Here is a 20,498-nt window from a genome sequence, read left to right as displayed (position 1 = left end):
GTGAAGTGGCGGCCTTCATCATTTGCTGCTAGCATGACTGAAATGATCACCCAGCTGGTCTTCCTGTCTCTTGTTTTGCCCTATTCCAAATCATCCACCATATAGCCTCCAAGTGTTTGGATTTTTTCCTTTGAAGTATGTTAGCCAAATATATGTTAATGCCCCCACAGTGTCTTTGGTATAAAACCAAATTCATAGGCACATTTACAAATCCCCTTACAACTTGGCACCCACCCAAAACTCAGGCTTAACTCCTGCTATCCTCATTGCCAGTCAGCTATATCAAACTATCTGCAGTTACACCAATGAGCCATGGCCTCTCCACTGTTCTACCTTTGCACATACTATGCCCTTGTGATGGTTAATTTTATGTGTCAATTTTACTATGGGCCACAGGGTGCCCATGTATTTGGACAAACATTATGCTCGATGTTTCTATGAGGTGTGCTTTTGGATGTGTTTAATATTTAAATCAATAGACTAAGTAAAGCAGGCTGCCCTCCCTAGTGTGAATGGGTCTCATCCAGTCAGTTGAAGCCCTGAATAGAACAAAAACGCTGAACACTCCTACACCCGCAGATAAAGGGGAACTCCTTCTGCCTGACTGCTTTCAGGCTGTGACATTGGTTTCTTCCTGCCTTTGGACTCAGATGGAAACATTAGCTCTTCCTGGTTCTCAAGCCTGATGGCCTTCAGACTGGAACTTATACCATTAGTTTTCTTGCGTCTCCAGCTTGCTGGCTACAGATCTTCAAACATGTTAGCCTCCATAATCATGTGAGCCAATTACTTATAATAAATATATGCATAGATATAGCTATTGATATGGACAGATATAGATCTACATATATGTATTTTTACACATATATACATGTAGGTTTATATATACATATATACATAACACATTCTCTTGGCTCTTAATACACTCCTCCTCTATGTAACTAATTTATTTTCATACTTCAGAGATTCACTTTTGCACACCAAGATTATAGCTCTTTTATGTAATTGTGGCTGCTCATTTGCCAACTGCCTTTTCTATCTTCCAGTCTAGAGTGAGATCCTTCTGGGGATCCTGTAGGCTTACCAGTCCCTGGCGCCAAGCACTATGCCTGTCATTAGAGTAAGTGATCAAGAAACATGTGCTGAATGGATATTAACAGAGGTGGAGTAAGATTTCAGAAAAATTCTAAAAGATTTAGTTCCCATCCCTCATCAATTGCTGTACCATTGACTGGTTCCAGGTTTGTAATTTTGGGGCAGCGGTGGTGGGGGGATGGGAACTGTCTCAAGCGATTTCTAAAGGCATCTCCAATGGGGCTAAAGGCCACTACAACATGAAGATTATCTTTGCAGCAATTCACAAAGAAAGCAAACAAGGCCAAGGGACTGAGTTCACTGTGTTTATTGCCAGCCTGAGCTAAAGGACGAACACCCTAGGGAATAACAGAAAACAAAAACCTTATAAACAAAAATGGACAAGCTGATAATGGGATTAGTAGATACTGGAATATTAAGAATTTTTACTCTTCACCTTGTAAATACCCTTAAATTTTTTTATATCAGTAGAATTTCTTTGATACAGTTTGTACTTAGAAGACTTCTTCCAACTCCATAATTCTATAATTTGAAATCAAATATCTGCTAAGAATTTAACTTATAAAGATACTCACAAAAAGTTCACCATGATATATGTATAGGACTATAATTCAACATTGCTTATAAGAGGAAAAACAAACAACCAAAGCATCCAGTTAAAAAAAACGTTATAAAATATCCAAATGTTGTGATTTTATATAACCATTAAAGGAGGCACGTCAATGTATGTGCTAGGACAAGATCAGCAGCATAAAAATGAGGACAAACTACAACAATGTGTATAATATGATCCTCTTTGTTAACTTAAAAAATACTTAGGCACATGTGTAAGTACATACACACCTTTTTATGGAAGCAATCACAGAAACTATTCATAATGGTTACTTATGGTGAGATGGACTTAAGGGAGAGTGTGGGAGGGAGGCTGTCACTTTTTATTCTGGACATTTTTCTTGGTTTATATCATTCTTTTTTTCATTTTGGACATTTTTATGCTGTTTGAATTCTCTCACTTTATTCTTATAACATTTGTATATTTTAAAAATGCTAATACAGTTGTCTGGTGATGAGATTATAGGAGCACTTTTAACTTCCTTTGTTTATCTCTATATGAGAGAGACATCTTACTCAAGGTTGGGCATCATGGCTCTGGAAAGAAACTTCTTGAATTCAAATCCCAGCTTGCAGCTTATTAGCTATGTGACTTTGGGGCAAGTTATTTAACCTCTCTGTAACTTAATTTCCTCATCTGTAAAATGGGGGAAAGAGTACCTACATCAGAGGGTTATTGAAGGATCGAATGAGTTAGTACGTGTGAACACTTGGAATAGTTCTTGTCACATAGGTAAGTAACTATTAGTTTTTATATGCTACCCTTCTTGTTCAGAGCACAAAAGATTTCATAGTCAATAAATTATCTTATAGATTTAAGAAAGTTTTTTGATAGCACATATATATAGACATATATATACACACAATGCTATTGCTACTACAATGAACTGATTTCTAAAAGAATTCTCTATTATAGATATGTTCTGCCTTATGTGCTAGCTATATCTGTGGAAAATTATAAATGGATTCTGTATAAGCATTCTGATAGTAATTCCCAAATTCTGGTTATTATGGTCAGTGTCAGTCTATGAAGTTATTTCAGGTGGTCTACCTGCATTAAGTCTGAGTTAACCCTGGAACATGCAAACAGAGAAAGGTAATATATGGTTATAACTGTAGAACAAAAGTTCAAGAAAGAGTCAGGATGACAATATAAGTATGGGGGTTATTTACATAGAAATAATGGTTAATGCTTCTAGGTAGATAAGCTGTCTGTGGGAGAGTAATATCCACATGCACACACAAATACCTTGGGAGCAGGACTGATTCAGGGGAGTAAGAAAATGAGTTGTTACTGAAAAAATAATTAGACAAACTGAGTGAAATTTCACAGCAGTCAAGGGAAAGTGGAGTTGGAAACACACAAAAACCTGCACAAAAAAGGTTTATGGCAGTTTTATTCATAATTGCTCAAACTTGGAAGCAACCAAGACGTCCTCCAATAGGTGAACAGATAAACTGTGATACTTTCATTCCATGGAATATCATTCAGTGATAAAAATAAGTGAGCTATCAAGCCATAAAAAGATATGGAAGAACCTTAAAGTATATTGTTAACTGAAAGAAGCCAATCCAAAAAAGCTACATACTGTATGATTTCAACTATGTAAGATTCTGGAAAAGCTAAAATGATGGAGACAGTAAAAACAGCAGAGATTGCTAGGAGTTCAGGGAGGAAGAAAGGCATAAATAGATGGAATTTGTGGCATTTTTATGTTAGGGAAACCATTCTGTATGATATTTACTGGTGAATACACATCAGTACTCATTTATCCAAAACCCATAAAATGTACAACACAAAGAGTGAGCCCTAATGTAAGCTGAAGAATAATGAATTATGTCAAACATGAATGAGTATTTTTAAAAGGAACTGAGAAAAATATCACTAAAAGTGGTGAGTAAGAAGTCACTGTTTTACTGAGAAAGACCCTGGGCTTCAAGGAAGGCAAATAGAACAGTGGAAAAGTAGGGGCGCCTGGGTGGCTCAGTCGGTTAAGTGTCTGCCTTCTGCTCAGGTCATGATCCCAGGGTCCTGGGATCGAGCCCCATGTCAGGGTCCTTGCTCTGAGGGAAGCCTGCTTCTCCCTCTCCTCCCTGCTTATACTCTCTCACTGTCTCTCCTTCTCTCTCTCTCAAATAAATAAATAAAATCTTAAAAAAAAAAAAAAAAAGAACAGTGGAAAAGTAGTCTGGAAACAGAGGTCTGAGGCTTGAACTCTATTGCTGAAGTCAGAGACGTGCTGAGTCTGTAAGCAGTGTCAAGTCCAAGTATAGAGGCCAGTTATCAGAAGTGAGGAGGTTTAAACTAAAATCTTTGTCAGAGGGATGAAATAAACAAAGCCCAGGACATGATCTCCAAAGTGAAATGTCAAGGATAATGCAGAGTATGGAAAGAAAATAATAGAACTTCTTTCATATTACCTTTTCTATTTTAAAAATATGAGCATAAAGCAAAGAGAAACAGGTATGCATTTCAGTACTGCGTTCTAACTATGGCTATTTCCTTGAGGATAAATTAATCTGGTGTTCCTAGACTTGGGTGGAATGTGAAGGAAAGAAGTTCTTATGGCCACGGTTGGGTCATACCATAAAAAAAATACTGAAGCAATGGAAAAGTTTTGTAGCAAAGTGACAAGATGAAAAGATAAATAGCTAATGTGAGCAGGGAAGCTTGGCAGAGCTGAGAAAAGCCCACTCTCCAAGGGTGACTATTTCTTGGATGGGAGTATAGGGGATTAATTTATCCTATGAATTAGGAGACTCACCATTTTTTGGCAGGCTTGACCACATCCTTGACATCACCCAGATAAAAGAGAGAACTTGGGATATTTTCTTTATTCCTTTTCTCTTTCCCCACCCAGGCCACAAACTGGTAATGTACCATTTACTGAGGGTGTTCTAAGTACAGGACACTTCATAAGTGCTTCATTTCATTTGATCTTCAGACCTCACAACAACCCTATGTAGGAGGAACTATGATGTGTATATATATTAGTTCCATTCCATGCAAGAGAAAAGCAGACACTTGAACTACTAGGGCGAATCTATTTTACTACAGATGCTATCACTGGAAATTGGAATGAAGCATCCAGCTATGAGTGATATATTTTGTAGTTAACAGTAGTTATGGCAACAAGAAAGAAGCAAGTACTAGCAGAGATCTTGCATAGGGAGATATTAGAAATGGGGATAGAAGGACAAGACATCTGAAATAGCTGGCACTTCACAATTGTAATTTTTTGTCAAGTAAGTCACAAAGCATGATTCTCAGATATATCAGAATTGTTAAGACAAGTAGTTTTACTAAGGCTTTTTAAAAATTTGCTAGTCATTGGTAAACCATAACAACTAATCAAGCAATGTTTCAAAGCTATGTTTTTTCATATCACTGTGACCCTAAGATGTGATTTAAAATGTCTAATCACTCATAAAACATGCTACATAAGATCAAACAGATGAAATTGCCATCATTATAAAAAAAGGAATTATAAAAATTCTGTCTCATAAGTATGGTAGAAGTGATTTGAAGTTTACCCAAAAAACCCTGATGTATTAAAATAATATACTTTAAAATTTTTAATTACCAATACCCTGTACACAAGCTATAATTGTCCTGAAGAGCGAGAAAAAGTTGCAAGATAAGAACATATCTGTGCTGGGAACAGCACTCCCTAAAAAGCATTTACCTCCATCACTTCCTGTTTTTCATCAGCAGCAAAAATGTTAGGTACTTCTCCAGTATTGAGCACACTGTCAATATCTTCTAGAAAGGCTTCTTCTTTAATCTGAGTGTCTGTGATTAGAAAGACTGTCTTCTGGCCCCTCATGCCCACATTCCTTAATAGAACCTTAAAATAAAAATGCATTGGTAAGCAGAATATTGTGAACATGTGCTGTTTTTGCTTTCCCTTCCTTTTCCCTTCTTTTGGTAATGACACCTCAATTTTAGAGTGGTACCTCTCTCCACTTCTGGGGGTGGTATCATTCAGGGCCTCTATTTTTCCCATCCCCTGAGTGGGGAGACCCTAACTGATCAGAGTCTCCCAAGCTCTTATACACAGTCATTGATTCAGAGGAGGGCATGATTTTAGGAGGGCGCAATCACAGTCTTCCTTTAAGGACTGATACGGACTTGAAAACAGAAAGAATCTCAGTCACTCTGAGAGAGTAAATAAGACAGCTAGTAATCTAGAATCTATAAAGGCCAACTATGTTGCCTCATGGAAGGAATTTGCTGGAGAAGGAACCAAATGGAAAGGCACAGAGCCAGGAGACAGAAAGAGTAATTACTGAGGGCTTAATTTGAGCTCCTAAATTCAGCCATGTCAAAGCCCTATCTACCTCTGGACACTTCTGTCATGTAAGCCAATAACTTCATATTTTGCTTAGGTTAGTTTGAGCTGTATTTTGTTTTGGGTTGTGTTGTGAATTGCAACCAAAGATTCCCAATTAATATAAAGATATGGACTCAGAGGCATGGTGGAGCAGACTTGTTAGGATGTTAGAATTAATTGTTAAAATGTCAGAACTTGTAAGCAGATTTTTAAACAGCATTAAAAATCAAATTATATGAACTTATAACTAAATAAGTTATATTAACAACAAGGGTAACAAATCTCATCACTTCCTATTATACTTACTATTATCTATCTTATGGAAATTATTTAAATCTATTGTATACAGTAAAATACCATGTAATAGTGCTCAAACACATAAGTCTTCCCAACTCTGTTTTCAGTGACATCATCCATGGCAGGAGTTTGCATAATCCATGGTGGGAGTTTTTACACCACAAAAATTGGCAAATGCTATTCATCAGAGGTTCTCCCGAACCCCCTGGAGAGTTGGTTGTTAAACATTTGCCAGTATTCCACTGGATATATTTCAAGTGAAAACACATTACTACTCTGCAAATGATTTTTAAAATAAACTGTCTCTATTTCTAAATTATATCTTTAAAATAAATCATATCATTTAAATAAAGGCTGAATTTTAATATTATACAAAACTGCTTTTTCCCGTTAAAGCCATCCTCCAAAATGCAGGTTGTTGTGTTCCTAGAAATACTTTTCTATCACTAAAAATAGTTTTCAAAGAAGTATTACATCTAATCATGTCAGCTTTATTTTTATAGCATCTTTTTAAAATTATTATATATAAATAAGTAGAAAGATACAATAAAAACAGATTTAACTTACTGGTATAAGCATTGTTATACTTAAAAGTCATATTCAAACATACAATGTGTGAAACTATTTCCAAATAGGAAAAGAGGAAACTTTTCCAAAATACTAGTTATATGCCAAGAATCCTACATTTGTATAATGTAATCATAACAACCTATGAAATAGGTGATATTATCCAAATTTTACAAATAAAGAAACTAGGGAGTGACCATCAGGCAGATGACAGACTGGGAAGCTCCAGGTCCTCATTGTCCCATGAAGACACCAAACTAGCAATGTACAGACCAAAATGCCTTTGTAGAACTCTAGAAACCAGTTATTATGTACAGCACCCCCATAAATGCATAAAAAAAAGAGAAGGAACAATGCAAAGAGGGTAAGAAAATTCACTGCATTTTTCTCACCCTAGCCCCTTCTCTCCTAGCATAGAGCAACACAATCAGGAGAATACCATCAATTCTGGCTTTTTCCTCACACAGGAAGAATAGAGTGAAACTGCTTTCAGCATTCTGGCTTGTCTAGGGGCTGCCTGGGGGACTGATTTCTGTCTCACCTGACTCAGGGTACTGATGGGAACAGGGCTTAGTTCTGATATGAGGTTGGAGGCCACTGAAAACAGAGGCAAGTGCCCTGACTCAATGGAGCATCAGAGACTGAAGTTCCACAGGAAGGTATCAGGGGGAGCAAGAGGTTAGGGGCAGAGGAATACAACAAAGGCCAAAACCAACAGATCATGAGAAGAAACAGGAAATGAAGGTAGCCAAAATCACCTGTATATATTAGAATATGTAAAAGCTCATGCACAACCCAAAAGAAGATGCAACCCCCCCCCCAAAAAAAAAAGTTCTGAGAAGTCTCAGAAATTCTAGCATGGTGATACCTCCCTGTATGAAGCCAGCCCATAAAGACTGGGAGAGGTGGTGGTTTATCAAGTGCTCAAAACTCAAAAGATCACAAGACATACAAGGAAACAGGGAAACATGGCCCTATCAAAAAACCAAAATGAACCCTAAAAAAACAAAACAAAACAACAACAAAAACAGATCTAAGAACTGCATAACAAGAAATTCAAAATAACTTTTAAAGATGCTCAATAAGCTAAAACAGAATACAGATAGACAACTAAAGGAAATCAGGAAAATAATGCATGGACAAAATGGGAATATCAACAGAAATATGAACTATTAAAAAATAACTTAAGAGACTTATGGGATATCATTAAGTGGACTAATATACACATTATGGGAGTATCAAAAGGAGAAAAGAGAGGGAAGAGGCAGAGAACTTATTTAAAGAAATAATGTCCCAAAATTTCTTAAATCTGAGGATAGAAATGAACAAATGAGGATAGAAATAGAAATTCAAGAAGCTCAACAAACTCCCACTAGAATAAACTCAAATAGACTCACACAACAAGACACATTATAATCAAACTGTTGAAAGTCAAAGATAAAGAGAGAACTTTGAAAGCAGCAATAGAAAAACAACACTTCACATACAAGGGAGCTTTCACAAGATTATCAGCATATTTCTGAGCAGAAATCCTGTAAGCAAGAAGGGAGTGGGATAATATATTCAAACTACGAAAAGAAAAAAAAATCTGTCCATCAGGAATACTGTATCTGGAAAAACTGTCCTTCAAAAATAAAGAAATTAAGAGCTTCTCAGATAGAAGCTGAGGGAATTCATTACCACTAGACGTGCCCCTCAAGAAATGCTAATGGGAGTCCTCCAAGTTGAAATGAAAGGGTGCTAGACAGCAACACAAAGCCATATGAAAGTGTAAAGTTCTCCAGTAAATGTATGGACAAATATAGAATTCTATACTATTGTGATTTTAGTGTACAAATTCACTTTTAATTCTTACATAGAGTCTAGAATCTAAAAGCATAAAAACCTTTATAAACCCTTATGTTAATGGGTACACAATCTATAAAGACATAATTTGTGACATCAATAACATAAAGGAGGGGCAGATGTAAAGGAGTAGTTTTTGTATGTGATTGCAGTTGTTATCAGTTTAAAATAGGTTGTTATTACTTTAAGATGTCTTATGTAATCACAAGAGTAACTCCCTTCCCCCCCCTCCAAAATCTGTAGAGTATACACAAAAGGAAATGAGAAGGGAATCAAAGCATGTCACTACAAACAATCAACAAAACACAAAGGCAGGCAGTAAGAGGAAATGAGGGATAAAAAAACTACAAACATACAGCAAACAGAAACAAAATGCCAATAGTAAATTCTTCCCTATCAGCAATGACTTTCAATGCAAATGGATTAAACTCTCCAGTCAAAATACATAGTTTGGCTGAATGGATTTAAAAAACAGGATCCAACGGTGTGCAGCGTAGAAGAGACTCACTTTAGACCCAAGGACACAAGGGCTGAAAGAGAAAGGACGGAAAAGATGTTCCATGCAAATGGCAACCGAAGGAGAGCAGGGTGACTATACTAATATCAGACAAAATCGTCAGTAAAAAACTGTCATAAGTGACAAGAAACATTATATGATGGTAAAAGGATTGATTCGTCAGGAAGATGTAACAATTATAAATATTTATGCACCAAAGAGCTGAGTTCCTAAATATATGAAGCAAACATTTATAGAATTGAAGGAAGAAATAGCAACACAATAGTAGGAGACCTTCAATACTCTACTTTCAATAAGGGACAGAACAAGCAGACAAAAGATCAATAAGGAAATAGAGTATTTGAACACTACAGCCTGTTGGACCTCACAGACATATAGAGAACACTCCATCCAACAACAGCAGAATACACATTCTTCTCTAGTGCACACAGGACATTCTCCAGGACAGATCACATATTAGGCCACAAAACAAGTCTTAATAAATTTAAGAAGATTGATGTCAAATCAAGCATCTTTTCTAATCACAATGGAATGAAACTATAAATCAACAGCAGAAGGAAAATTGGAAACTCTACAAATTCACAGCAATTAAACAACACACCCTTAAACAATAGATCAAAGAAGAAATCAAAGGGAAATGAGAAAATTTCTTGAAACAAAGGAAAATGAAGACTCAACATATCAAAACTTATAAAATGCAGCAAAAGGGGGCACCTGGGTGGCTCAGGAGGTTAAGTATCTGCCTTTGGCTCAGGTCATGATCCCAGTGTCCTGGGATCCAGTCCCACATCAAGCTCCCTGCTCAACGGGGAGCCTGCTTCTCCCCCTCCCTCTGCCTGCCACTCCCCCTGCTCGTTCTCTCTCTTTCTCAAATAAATAAAAATTTTAAAAAATCTTTTTAAAAATGCAGCAAAAGCAGTGCTAAGAGGGAAGTTTATAGCTGTAAACACATTAAAAAAAGAAGAAAGATCTCAAATGAACAACCTAACTTTATACCTCGTGGAACTTCAAAAAATGAACAAATGTAAACTCAAAGCGAGCAGGAGGAAGGAAATAATAAAGATTAGGGAAGAGGTAAACAAAATAGAGAATAAAAAATCAATAGAAAAGAATCAGTGGAACTTAGAGTTGGTTTTTTTTTTCTTAATCAAGAAAATTGGGGTGCCTGCGTGGCTCAGTCATTAAGCATCTGCCTTCGGCTCAGGTCATGGTCACAGGGTCCTGGGATCAAGCCCCACATTGGGCTCCCTGCTCGGCAGGAAGCCTGCTTCTCCCTCTCCCACTCCCCCTGCTTGTGTTCCCTCTCTTGCTGTAGCTCTCTCTGTCAAATAAATAAATAAAATCTTTAAAAAAATAAATCAACAAAATTGACAAAACCTTAGCTAGATTAAGAAAAAAGAGAAAAAATTCAATAACTAAATTTAGAAATGAAAGAGGGGATATTACAATCCATGCCACAAAAATTAAAAAGGATTATAAGAGAATACTATTAACAATTGTATGCCAACAAACTGTATAACTTAGAATAAATTCTTTTTTTTTAAAGATTAAAAACAAATGAAGAAACTGAAGTACAGAAAAATTTAGTAACATGCCCAAGGTAACTACCGAATCATAGAAAATAGGAATTAAAACTGAGTTTGCCTAGCTTTAAAGTCCATGTTCTTTCTACTAAAGAAGGCTGCTTTCTAAATCTATTAGTTCATGTGGTAGTAAATGTATCAAAAAAATTCCTCTAAAGTGAGAGCAGAAAAAGAAACTGTAATTTTTCCTTCTATGTCTATGTAAACCTCTTTGGTATCAGCTTGGATTCTACCATTTCCACCTGCAAGCAGACCTTTCTCCATGCTAACTTTTAGGATGTAGAAACCTACTATGTAAGGTGAGTACAAGTGAAAAAATCCAGCAATATCTCTCTATTTTTCATTTTGGATTATCTCCCTTCTGGGTCCTGCAGAACCCTAGTCATGTGAGGACAAAGCCCCAGGCATGCACTCCAGTATTTTATTGGTTACTGGGAAAGCAACATGGCTCCCAGGAAGCTATTAAGATCGGACAACATAAACAACATCATCATTGCCAAGGCTCATACAAAACAGTTTGCTGGGAAACATACATTTGTCTGAAATAAGACCTCTCTGAACTGAAAGACAGAATCAGCAGCAGCAGTGGATAAGACATGTTATACATCCTGCTCTGCTGTGCATACCTTCCCTTGACTTCAGTTTCCTCATCAGTAAAACAGAGACAACCATCCCTGTTGCACTGACTTGTATCTACAGAATGAGATGGTGTATGTGAAGCACTTCATGCTCAGCAAGCACAGTAACTGCTCTGTGGATAACACTGTCATCCTCACCATTGCATTCAGCACACAGCTGTACAGGTTGACCCTCTCTTCACAGCACCGATATTATTTTAGACATTAGGTTTCTTCCTAACTTTACCTTCAGATCCTCTCTCCACTCATTCATACCGTAGCTTTTAGAAATTTCTGGTTGGAAAATCTGCATTTTTGCCATGGATGTAGCCAGACGAGTTAAAGATTGACGACCACTGCCTCCAAGTCCAACAAGCAAAGCATTTCCACCAGACTGCTTTAGAATTCGACATATACGTGATAGATGTTCCAAAACATACCTACGAAATATCAATATTATAATACTTGAAAATATGAATGTAAATGTATATTTACATGTAACTATTATTTTATATTCTTGGAAGGATGGACTTTGCTATCCCATATGTTATCCCAATTTTAAAGATGTAATCATCAAAAAGTGTGGTTTTTCAAAAGAAATTACAACTGGATCACTTGATGCAAAGGAAAACTAAAGTACAAATTCAGGAAATGTAATATACAAATTATAGAAATGAAATTTTAACTACTTATACTGAAGCATATTCCTGCTTTTATTAAAAACATTTCTTCAATCTTAATACTAGGATTTCTATGTGAGAAACAGAAAATCAGTTCTCTACAAAATTAAATTCAGTAAAGACACCAAGCCTCACTAGTAATTAGGGAAGTTAAAATTGGAGCCACATTTCTACTCTCCTTCAGACTGGCAAAACTTACCAAGCCTGGCAATCCTAAGTGTTGACAAGGGTGAGGGACAACGGGAGCTCTTAAATAATCATTTTTGAAGACACTTCAGCCAAACTTAGTGAAGTTGAAGATGCTTACCTACCATGACACAATAATTCCACTTTTAGGAATATAGCCTAGAGAAATTCTAACATGTGTACCCAAAGAGACATGAATAGTCAAACTTTTTTTTTTTTTTAAAGATTTTATTTATTTGACAGAGAGAGACACAGCGAGAGAGGGAACACAAGCAGGGGGAGTGGGAGAGGGAGAAGCAGGCTTCCCGCCGAGCAGGGAGCCCGATGCGGGGCTCGATCCCAGGACCCTGTGACCATGACCTGAGCCGAAGGCAGGTGCTTAACGACTGAGCCACCCAGGCACCCCCAAACTTTTTTTTATAACTGCAAAAACTAGAAGTCACCTAAAAGTCTGTCTCAGAAAAATGACTACATTGTGTTAGTAGCAAAAACTCATTTTTTGTGACTCTCACGAACAATAGGGAATAAACTTGAAGAATACATGCAAAGTAAGACTGTGCATATATGTTTTGGAATGCACATGTGTAGTAAAGTCCAAAGAAGCACATGAGTTTCTTTTTGCTCCCAAGGGTATGATGGGGATGCAGTCAGAGAGGGTTGGCTACACAAGGGACTTCAAATAAATTGATAATATTTTATATCTTAAGCTGGGTGATCAGTATAGGGTTATTCACCATATTTTTCTTTATACCTTTTGCCACATTTTTTTTTAATTTTTTTTATTTTTTTAAGATTTTATTTATTTATTTGAGACAGAGAGAATGAGAGACAGAGAGCATGAGAGGGAGGAGGGTCAGAGGAAGAAGCAGACTCCCTGCTGAGCAGGGAGCCCGATGCGGGACTTGATCCCGGGACTCCAGGACCATGACCTGAGCCGAAGGCAGTCGCTTAACCAACTGAGCCACCCAGGCGCCCCCTTTTGCCACATTTTAAATATTTCACAGAAAAATTTTACAAATAACAATTCCCACCATCAATACCAAATGTAGGTACCTAAAAATGACAAGATTCATTCTTGTTTTGTGAGTTTGATTATACTCATCTAAGCATTGGTCCACAATGTCACTAAAATGATGAATATTTGGAATTTCAACATAAACTCTGTCGTCTCCTTCAAGGTCGGGATTCATATAATCGCCAAACATGAGATTTCTCAAGTTCTCTTCAGTTATCTATAGAATGGAAATCAACAAGTTACAAAATTTACAGTTTATAAAATAAAGAAAATGTTATATAAAATTTTGTTTTGTCCATGTTATGGGATGATTATCAACTAATTCTTTTTTTTTTTTTTTTTTTTAAAGATTTTTTTTTTTTTTTTTTTTTTTGAGAGAGAGAGAGAATGATAGAGAGCATGAGAGGGAGGAGGGTCAGAGGGAGAAGCAGGCTCCCTGCTCAGCAGGGAGCCCAATGCGGGACTCGATCCTGGGACTCCAGGATCATGACCTGAGCCGAAGGCAGTCGCTTAACCAACTGAGCCACCCAGGCGCCCCTCAACTAATTCTTTTAAACATTAAGATAGTAAATAATATGCTTGTAAAATTAATACCTGAAATTATATTATATCCTCCAAAAATAAAAAGAACAGAAATTTTTCTGTCATATGAATTTTTCCCCCCAGAGCCTGGAAAAGTCATTCTGAGTGAGTAACTACTAAGGGATGGTCACCATGTTAAGCACTTTTCATTCATTATACCATTTAATCCCTATCATATAAGGTTTTATTCTTTTTTTCAAGATTTTATTTATTTATTTGAGAGAGAGAGAGAGAGAGCAAGGGCAAGGGCAACCGGGGTGGGGGGGCAGAGGGAGAGAGACAAGCAAACTCTGTACTGAGCATGGAGCACGACATAGGGCTCAATCTCACGGCCAGAGATCATGATCTGAGCCAAAATCAAGAGAGGGTTGCTCAACTGACTGAGCCACCCAGGCGCCCCAAGGTTTTATTCTTTAAATAACTTCTCCGTTACCTACATAATTCCTCTGAAGACAAATCTTCTCAAAATAAATACTTATCAATGAGGAAAGTTTAAAAAAATATGATTGTTAAGAAGCAAGAGTATTTTTTAAAGATAAGTTGATTGTAACAATCCATGCTATTGTACAATTTTAATTTGTTTAGAATCACTAAATATACTCACTGGTGTGTTCTCCTTCCTCAAATGTGAAAAGATACCATCAAAAGATTCTTTAAAATGGTCCCTTATCACAGCTTTGATTAAATTGAACAGCCAGTATCGATCATTATCATTAATGAGCCGGTCATAAAAAACACGGAGAACCTCATGGACGAACAGGCGGATCATGGTGTGCTTGCTCTCCACAGCATCTTTCTCAATGAGTAAGCAGCCCTGGATGACACGTGAAAAATCTCGCAAGTTGAAGGTGTAATGAGATTTCGTGGGAGTGGGCAAAAGATTTTCCATGGATTGTTTATATATCTGAATATGAAAAAAGCAACAAAGCAAAAATAAAATTATTATAATAAGCAAAGTCATGTAACAAATAGTATATTCTATAAAATATTTAGGGGCGCCTGGGTGGCTCAGTCGTTGGGCGTCTGCCTTTGGCTCGGGTCATGATCCCAGGGTCCTGGGGTCGAACCCCACGTTGTGCTCCCTGCTCCGCGGGAGGCCTGCTTCTCCCTCTCCCACTCCCCCTGCTTGTGTTCCCTCTCTCGCTGTGTCTCTCTCTGTCAAATAAATAAATGAAATCTTTAAAAAAATCTTAAAAAGAATTAAAAAATTAAAAAAGTCACCAATTTTTAAAAAATAAAATAAAATATTTATCTTATCAGATTATATTGGTTTGGAAAATTGTACAGTACCAAGTCTAGCATGACATTTAGCTTTTTATTTTGGTTTATCACAGGCATTTTGAAGTTGAGGGAACTTAAAATTATCAGATTCCTTCCAAACCCAAGGACAATGTTTTTATCTCCCAGTTATTACAGTTGTTCCATTTAAAGTTGAATGACCCGGGATTAAATAATTAGCAAAAACTTTAGCAGAAAGTGAAACCAAGATAACTCATTCTGAAGCATTCCAAATGAAGGGATGGATGAAACAATTTCCTTTTGACTACCCTTGACTTCAAAACAAATCAATGGATTCTCTTCCTTCCCTTCGCTCCTATTTTCTCTCTGCCTCTTCTTCAGCTCTTTTTTTTTATTCTTTTTTTTCTTTCATCGGTATCCCAGGCATGTATGCCTGCTAAAGCCTCTTTTATTTTTTTGTACCAGAATCATTTGTAGTAAATTACCTTTCGTGTGCACAAAACCACTGGATTAGTGTATCAGTATGGAATCACTAATGGAAAACTATGACCAAAAGCACACGCTATATATAAATGAGAAATTCCTACCCAGGTTAATAAAAGCTATGCTTACAATTTGGTTAAAAAAATTGTAGTCAAAACAGGTTGTGTGGGAGAAGTTACACTGGCCAGCTGCCTTGGTATCATGTACACACAAGCAAATAATGGCAATTCAGTCTGGTTACCACACCCGCAGGGAAGCGTGGTAAGCAGAACCTAGCCACCACACGCCAAAACACAGTACAACAACATGGCATTTACCTTAACAAGCAAGGAGGAATAATCAGGGAGGAAGGGCAAATGGGTCCTGACTCTGGGAGATAGTGGCTAAGGACATTTTACACTTGTTTGTAAGTTTCTTATAATGGATCTGGAAAATGTGAAAGGGCCAGCAGTCTTTCGAAATCCAAGGTTCAAAATACTATTGCACCACATTTTCAAATAGCCCACAAGTTCTGCCAACAGTTAAATGTGAAATTTTGTGTCACAATAGAGATAGAGAAGAACCTTGGGTCCTTTATATTTGAACATATGCATGGCTCGACAAATCTAAAGCAGTGCTTTCTGAAAACTATTTTTTTTTTTAAAGATTTTATTTATTTGACAGAGAGAGACACAGTGAGAGAGGGAACACAAGCAGGGGAAATGGGAGAGGGAGAAGCAGGCTTCCCGCCGAGTAGGGAGCGTGATGCGGGGCTCGATCCCAGGACCCTGGGATCATGACCTGAGCTGAAGGCAGACGCTCAACGACTGAGCCACCCAGGTGCCTGTGAAAACTTTTTTTTTTTTATTAGCTGTTTTACTTGTGTTATTTTGAATACTGCCACACAAGAACTAAAAATCTCTGTCATTTCTTAAAGAGTTTAAACAATTGGCTATAATACGGAAATAAAGTATGATTTTACTATATGCTGAACTTACCAAATAAAGTTTAATATTTTCTTTAAGGACAGTAAATGAAATCTTTTATAATATAGCCCCCCCTCCACACACACAAAAAAAACAAATGAAATTATTTTTTATTTATCTGTGTTCTATGATTCATCCCCCCTCCTAGCTTCCACATGGTAGGTCTAAAATGCTTCAAAGCAGGAGATGCCCAAAATACATAAATCATATTTTATAAATAGAAGCACTTTTCTGGTATCGGAATAAGTACTGTAATTTCAATGTACTATCACTTTGCTCATAGTTTCTCTATTTTAACAGCACAGATTTTCCACCAGAACAAGGCGGACACTTTAGATAGATACAGTGTGCTCTTGGAAACCAATGGGATGATTCTAGGGAGTTTTGTACTTCTCATTGCACTTATGCCACAGTGAACCCACTTTATCAAGGGCTCCAGAAAAGCTTAATTCAGTAATATCATCACTCACTTACCTTACACACAGTTTCTCCTTTTATCATTAGTGATGAGGTTGGCTCTGGCCTCCCAAGCAATGGCAGATAACACACCCTGAATAAAGCAAAGCCATTGGGCCATCTTGTGTTCTGTTCCCACCCCTGTGTTTCCTTCTTACTATATTTTCACTGCCATTCCTAAGATATGTGGTATGGCTAAAAAAAAGTATTCATTCATAAGCTGCAGAGGTTTCCCTCTTTATTTTTTTTAATATTTGTTTATTTATTTATTTTTAAAGTAGGCTCCATACCCAGTGTGGGGCTCAAGCTCTCATGACCCCAAGATCAAGAGTTGCATGCTCTACCAACTGAGCCAGCCAGATGCCCCTTTCTCTGTCTTTTAAAAGACAAACATGAAGAATGGAAGGGAAGAGAGAGAAAATTAATAAACAACAGGGTAGAAACCTAACAATTAGGGAAACCCTCGTAATGTGGCAGATACTGATTCTAAATGATTTCCTTGGAACAGCCTTGTGAAATAGGTGCTATCTTTCATTTTAGTGATTAAAAAACTGAGTTTATGGAAGGTCAAATTACTTGCTCTAGGCCACATAGCTTGGAAATAGCAGTCAAGGCTCAAACCGAGTTAGAGTCCCTGATTTCAAAGCCCATGATCTTCTGTTCTCAAGCCTTCTTAACAGCTTCTCTGACACTGAAGACCAAAGTAGATGGCTAAGGGAAAAAAATGTTTAAAAAAAAAAAAAGAACCAAACTAGGAAAATATGTAATACTAAAACATTTTGTATCGCAGTATTCGCTCACCTCCATTGTCCCACTGACAATCTGGTTCCCAATTGAAAAGTACTCTGGAGGAAATTCCCGAGTCCTCAGGTAGAATGCTACAATTGATGAGAAGATTCGGACCATAGTTTCATCACTGAAAGTATTAATAGAGCAGATGTTGAAATGTCGAATAAACCGGGGAGTGACTGGATTTCTTCCACCACCTGGAGGACCCATGGCAGCGATCAGCTGGATGTCAACCAGTGTGATTTTACTTGTGTCCTTAAGATCATACCTTGAAAGCACATAAAAATTCCAAAGCAATCAGTTAAAAGCCAATAAGATGGAATGAAATGTAGAATGCCTAGAAACTTAATCTGATTTTAGCTTCTCTAAAAGGAAGAATCCTAAAAAAATGGTTGGAGTAGAAAAATTAAAAATAAATTTTATTTTTTAAATTGAGGTATAATTGACAACATTAGTTTTGGGTGTATAACATAATGACTCAGTATTTGTATATACTGTAAAATGATCACCACAGCAAGTCCAGTTAACATCTGTCACCATACATAGTGACAATTTTTCTTGTGATGAGAACTCTCAAAATTCAATCTCTTAGCTGTTTTTGAATATGCAATACAGTATTAACTGTAATCACCATGCTGTACCTTACTTCCCTATGACTTATTCATTTTACAACTGGAAATTTGTAATTTTGACCCCCCCTCACGTATTTCACCCACCCCCCCACCCAGCCGCTGATCCTCGGGCAATCACCAGTCTCTGGACAAAACATTTTTGGTATTGGGGGTGGGGGGGTTTGCAGGGGGAAGGGAAGAGGAAGGAGAGAGAGAGAATCTTAAGCAGGCTCCACGCCCTGATGTGGGGCTCAATCTCACAACCTGGATATCATGACCTGACCTGAAATCAAGAGTCAGACATTGAACTGCCTGAGCCACCCAGGTGCCCCTGGACAGAACTTTTTTTTTCTTTTTAAGATTTTATTTATTTATTTATTTATTTATTTATTTATTTGTCAGAGAGAAAGACAGAGAGAGAGCACAAGCAGGGGAATGGGCAGAAGGAGAAGCAGGCTCCTCGCTGAGCAAGGAGCCCGATGTGGGACTTGATCCCAGGACCCTGGGATTATGACCCAAGCTGAAGGCAGACACTTAACTGACTGAGCCACCCAGGCACCCCTGGACAGAATGTTTTTTAAAGCAGCACTCTATTTCTCCTTCCAGTGACACTGATTATGTTGTCCAAATTCTGGGTATCTAGAATGTCCCTTCCCTTTTTTTTTATTATTATTATGTTATGTTACTCACCATACATTACATCATTAGTTTTTGATGTAGTGTTCCATGATTCATTATTTGCGTATAACACCCAGTGCTCCATGCAGAACGTGTCCTCCTTAATACCCATCACCAGGCTAACCCATTCCCCCCCTCCCCTCTAGAACCCTCAGTTTGTTTTTCAGAGTCCATAGTCTCTCATGGTTCGCTTCTCCCTCCAATTTCCCCCCCTTCATTCTTCCCCTCCTGCTATCTTCTTTTTTTTTTTTTTTAACATATAATGTATTATTTGTTTCAGAGGTACAGGTCTGTGATTCAATAGTCTTATACAATTCACAGCGCTCACCATACCACATACCCTCCCCAGTGTCTATCACCCAGTCACCCCATCCCTCCCACCCCCCACCACTCCAGCAACCCTCAGTTTGTTTCCTCAAACAAATTAAGAATTAATTAAGAATTTTTTAATTCTTTTTTAATTCTTTAATTTCTTAATTAAGAATTAAGAATTCCTCCTATCAGTGAGGTCATATGATACATGTCTTTCTCTGACTGACTTATTTTGCTCAGCATAATACCCTCCAGTTCCATCTACATCATTGCAAATGGCAAGATTCCATTCCTTTTGATGGCTGCATAATATTCCATTGTATATATATACCACATCTTCTTTATCCATTCATCTGTCGATGGACATCTTGGCTCTTTTCACAGTTTGGCTATTGTGGGAATGTCCCTTCCTTTTGCCCTTCCCTTTCTTTCCTACTCTTCTTTCCAATTTGACTCTCTGCTTGGTCTCTCCTCACTCCAAATCCAGAAGCATGGATGAGAGATTATTCCTGTTTGTAGCTGGTTATAGGTAGGGTGACCATATGTCCCATTTTGCCTAGGACAATTCTGAGTGGGCTTGTCCTGGAGTAATTATTAGTAACACACCTCTTTTATGCTCAGAAATGTTCCAGTTCAAACAATCATACAGTCATACTACTTACAGGAAAGTCCTGATTTTGTTTTTGCATCTCAGATCTTCAGAGTACATAAAAATATCTAAATAGTACCTATAACACTTTTGTTAAAAAGAGACCCAATGGGGAACAACAAAGGTCTAAAGAAATTTTAATTAGAAAGAAATATATAGGGGTGTCTGCCTTTGGTTCAGGTCATGATCACAGGGTTCCTGGATCGAGCCCCATGTAGGGCCCCCTGCTTAGCAAGGAGTCTGATTCTCCTTCTCCTTCTGCCTCTCCCCTGGCTCATTCTCTCCCTCTCTCTCTCTCAAATAAATAAATAAAATCTTTAAAAAAAAAAAGGAAAGAAATATATAAATGGCTCAATTTAGTTGGAACCACTCAGATCGAAAATGTG

At 37.4% G+C, this 20,498-nt stretch overlaps 1 protein-coding gene across 1 annotated transcript in view; it reads right to left on the bottom strand.

Moving 5' to 3' along the window:
- Positions 1-20,498, bottom strand: part of DNAH12 (dynein axonemal heavy chain 12) — a 226,315-nt gene that overhangs the window by 92,079 nt on the left and 113,738 nt on the right. The window contains 6 exon segments of the mRNA XM_044916801.1: positions 1,253-1,433; positions 5,394-5,555; positions 11,715-11,907; positions 13,387-13,565; positions 14,535-14,834; positions 17,875-18,130. Of these exon segments, the coding sequence (XP_044772736.1) occupies positions 1,253-1,433; positions 5,394-5,555; positions 11,715-11,907; positions 13,387-13,565; positions 14,535-14,834; positions 17,875-18,130 (1,271 nt within the window).

The sequence above is a fragment of the Neomonachus schauinslandi genome, chromosome 1 (genome assembly GCF_002201575.2).
Source record: "Neomonachus schauinslandi chromosome 1, ASM220157v2, whole genome shotgun sequence".
NCBI lineage: Eukaryota > Metazoa > Chordata > Mammalia > Carnivora > Phocidae > Neomonachus > Neomonachus schauinslandi.
Note: the sequence above shows the minus strand (reverse complement) of the source record. Positions and strands in the feature narration are given on the sequence as shown.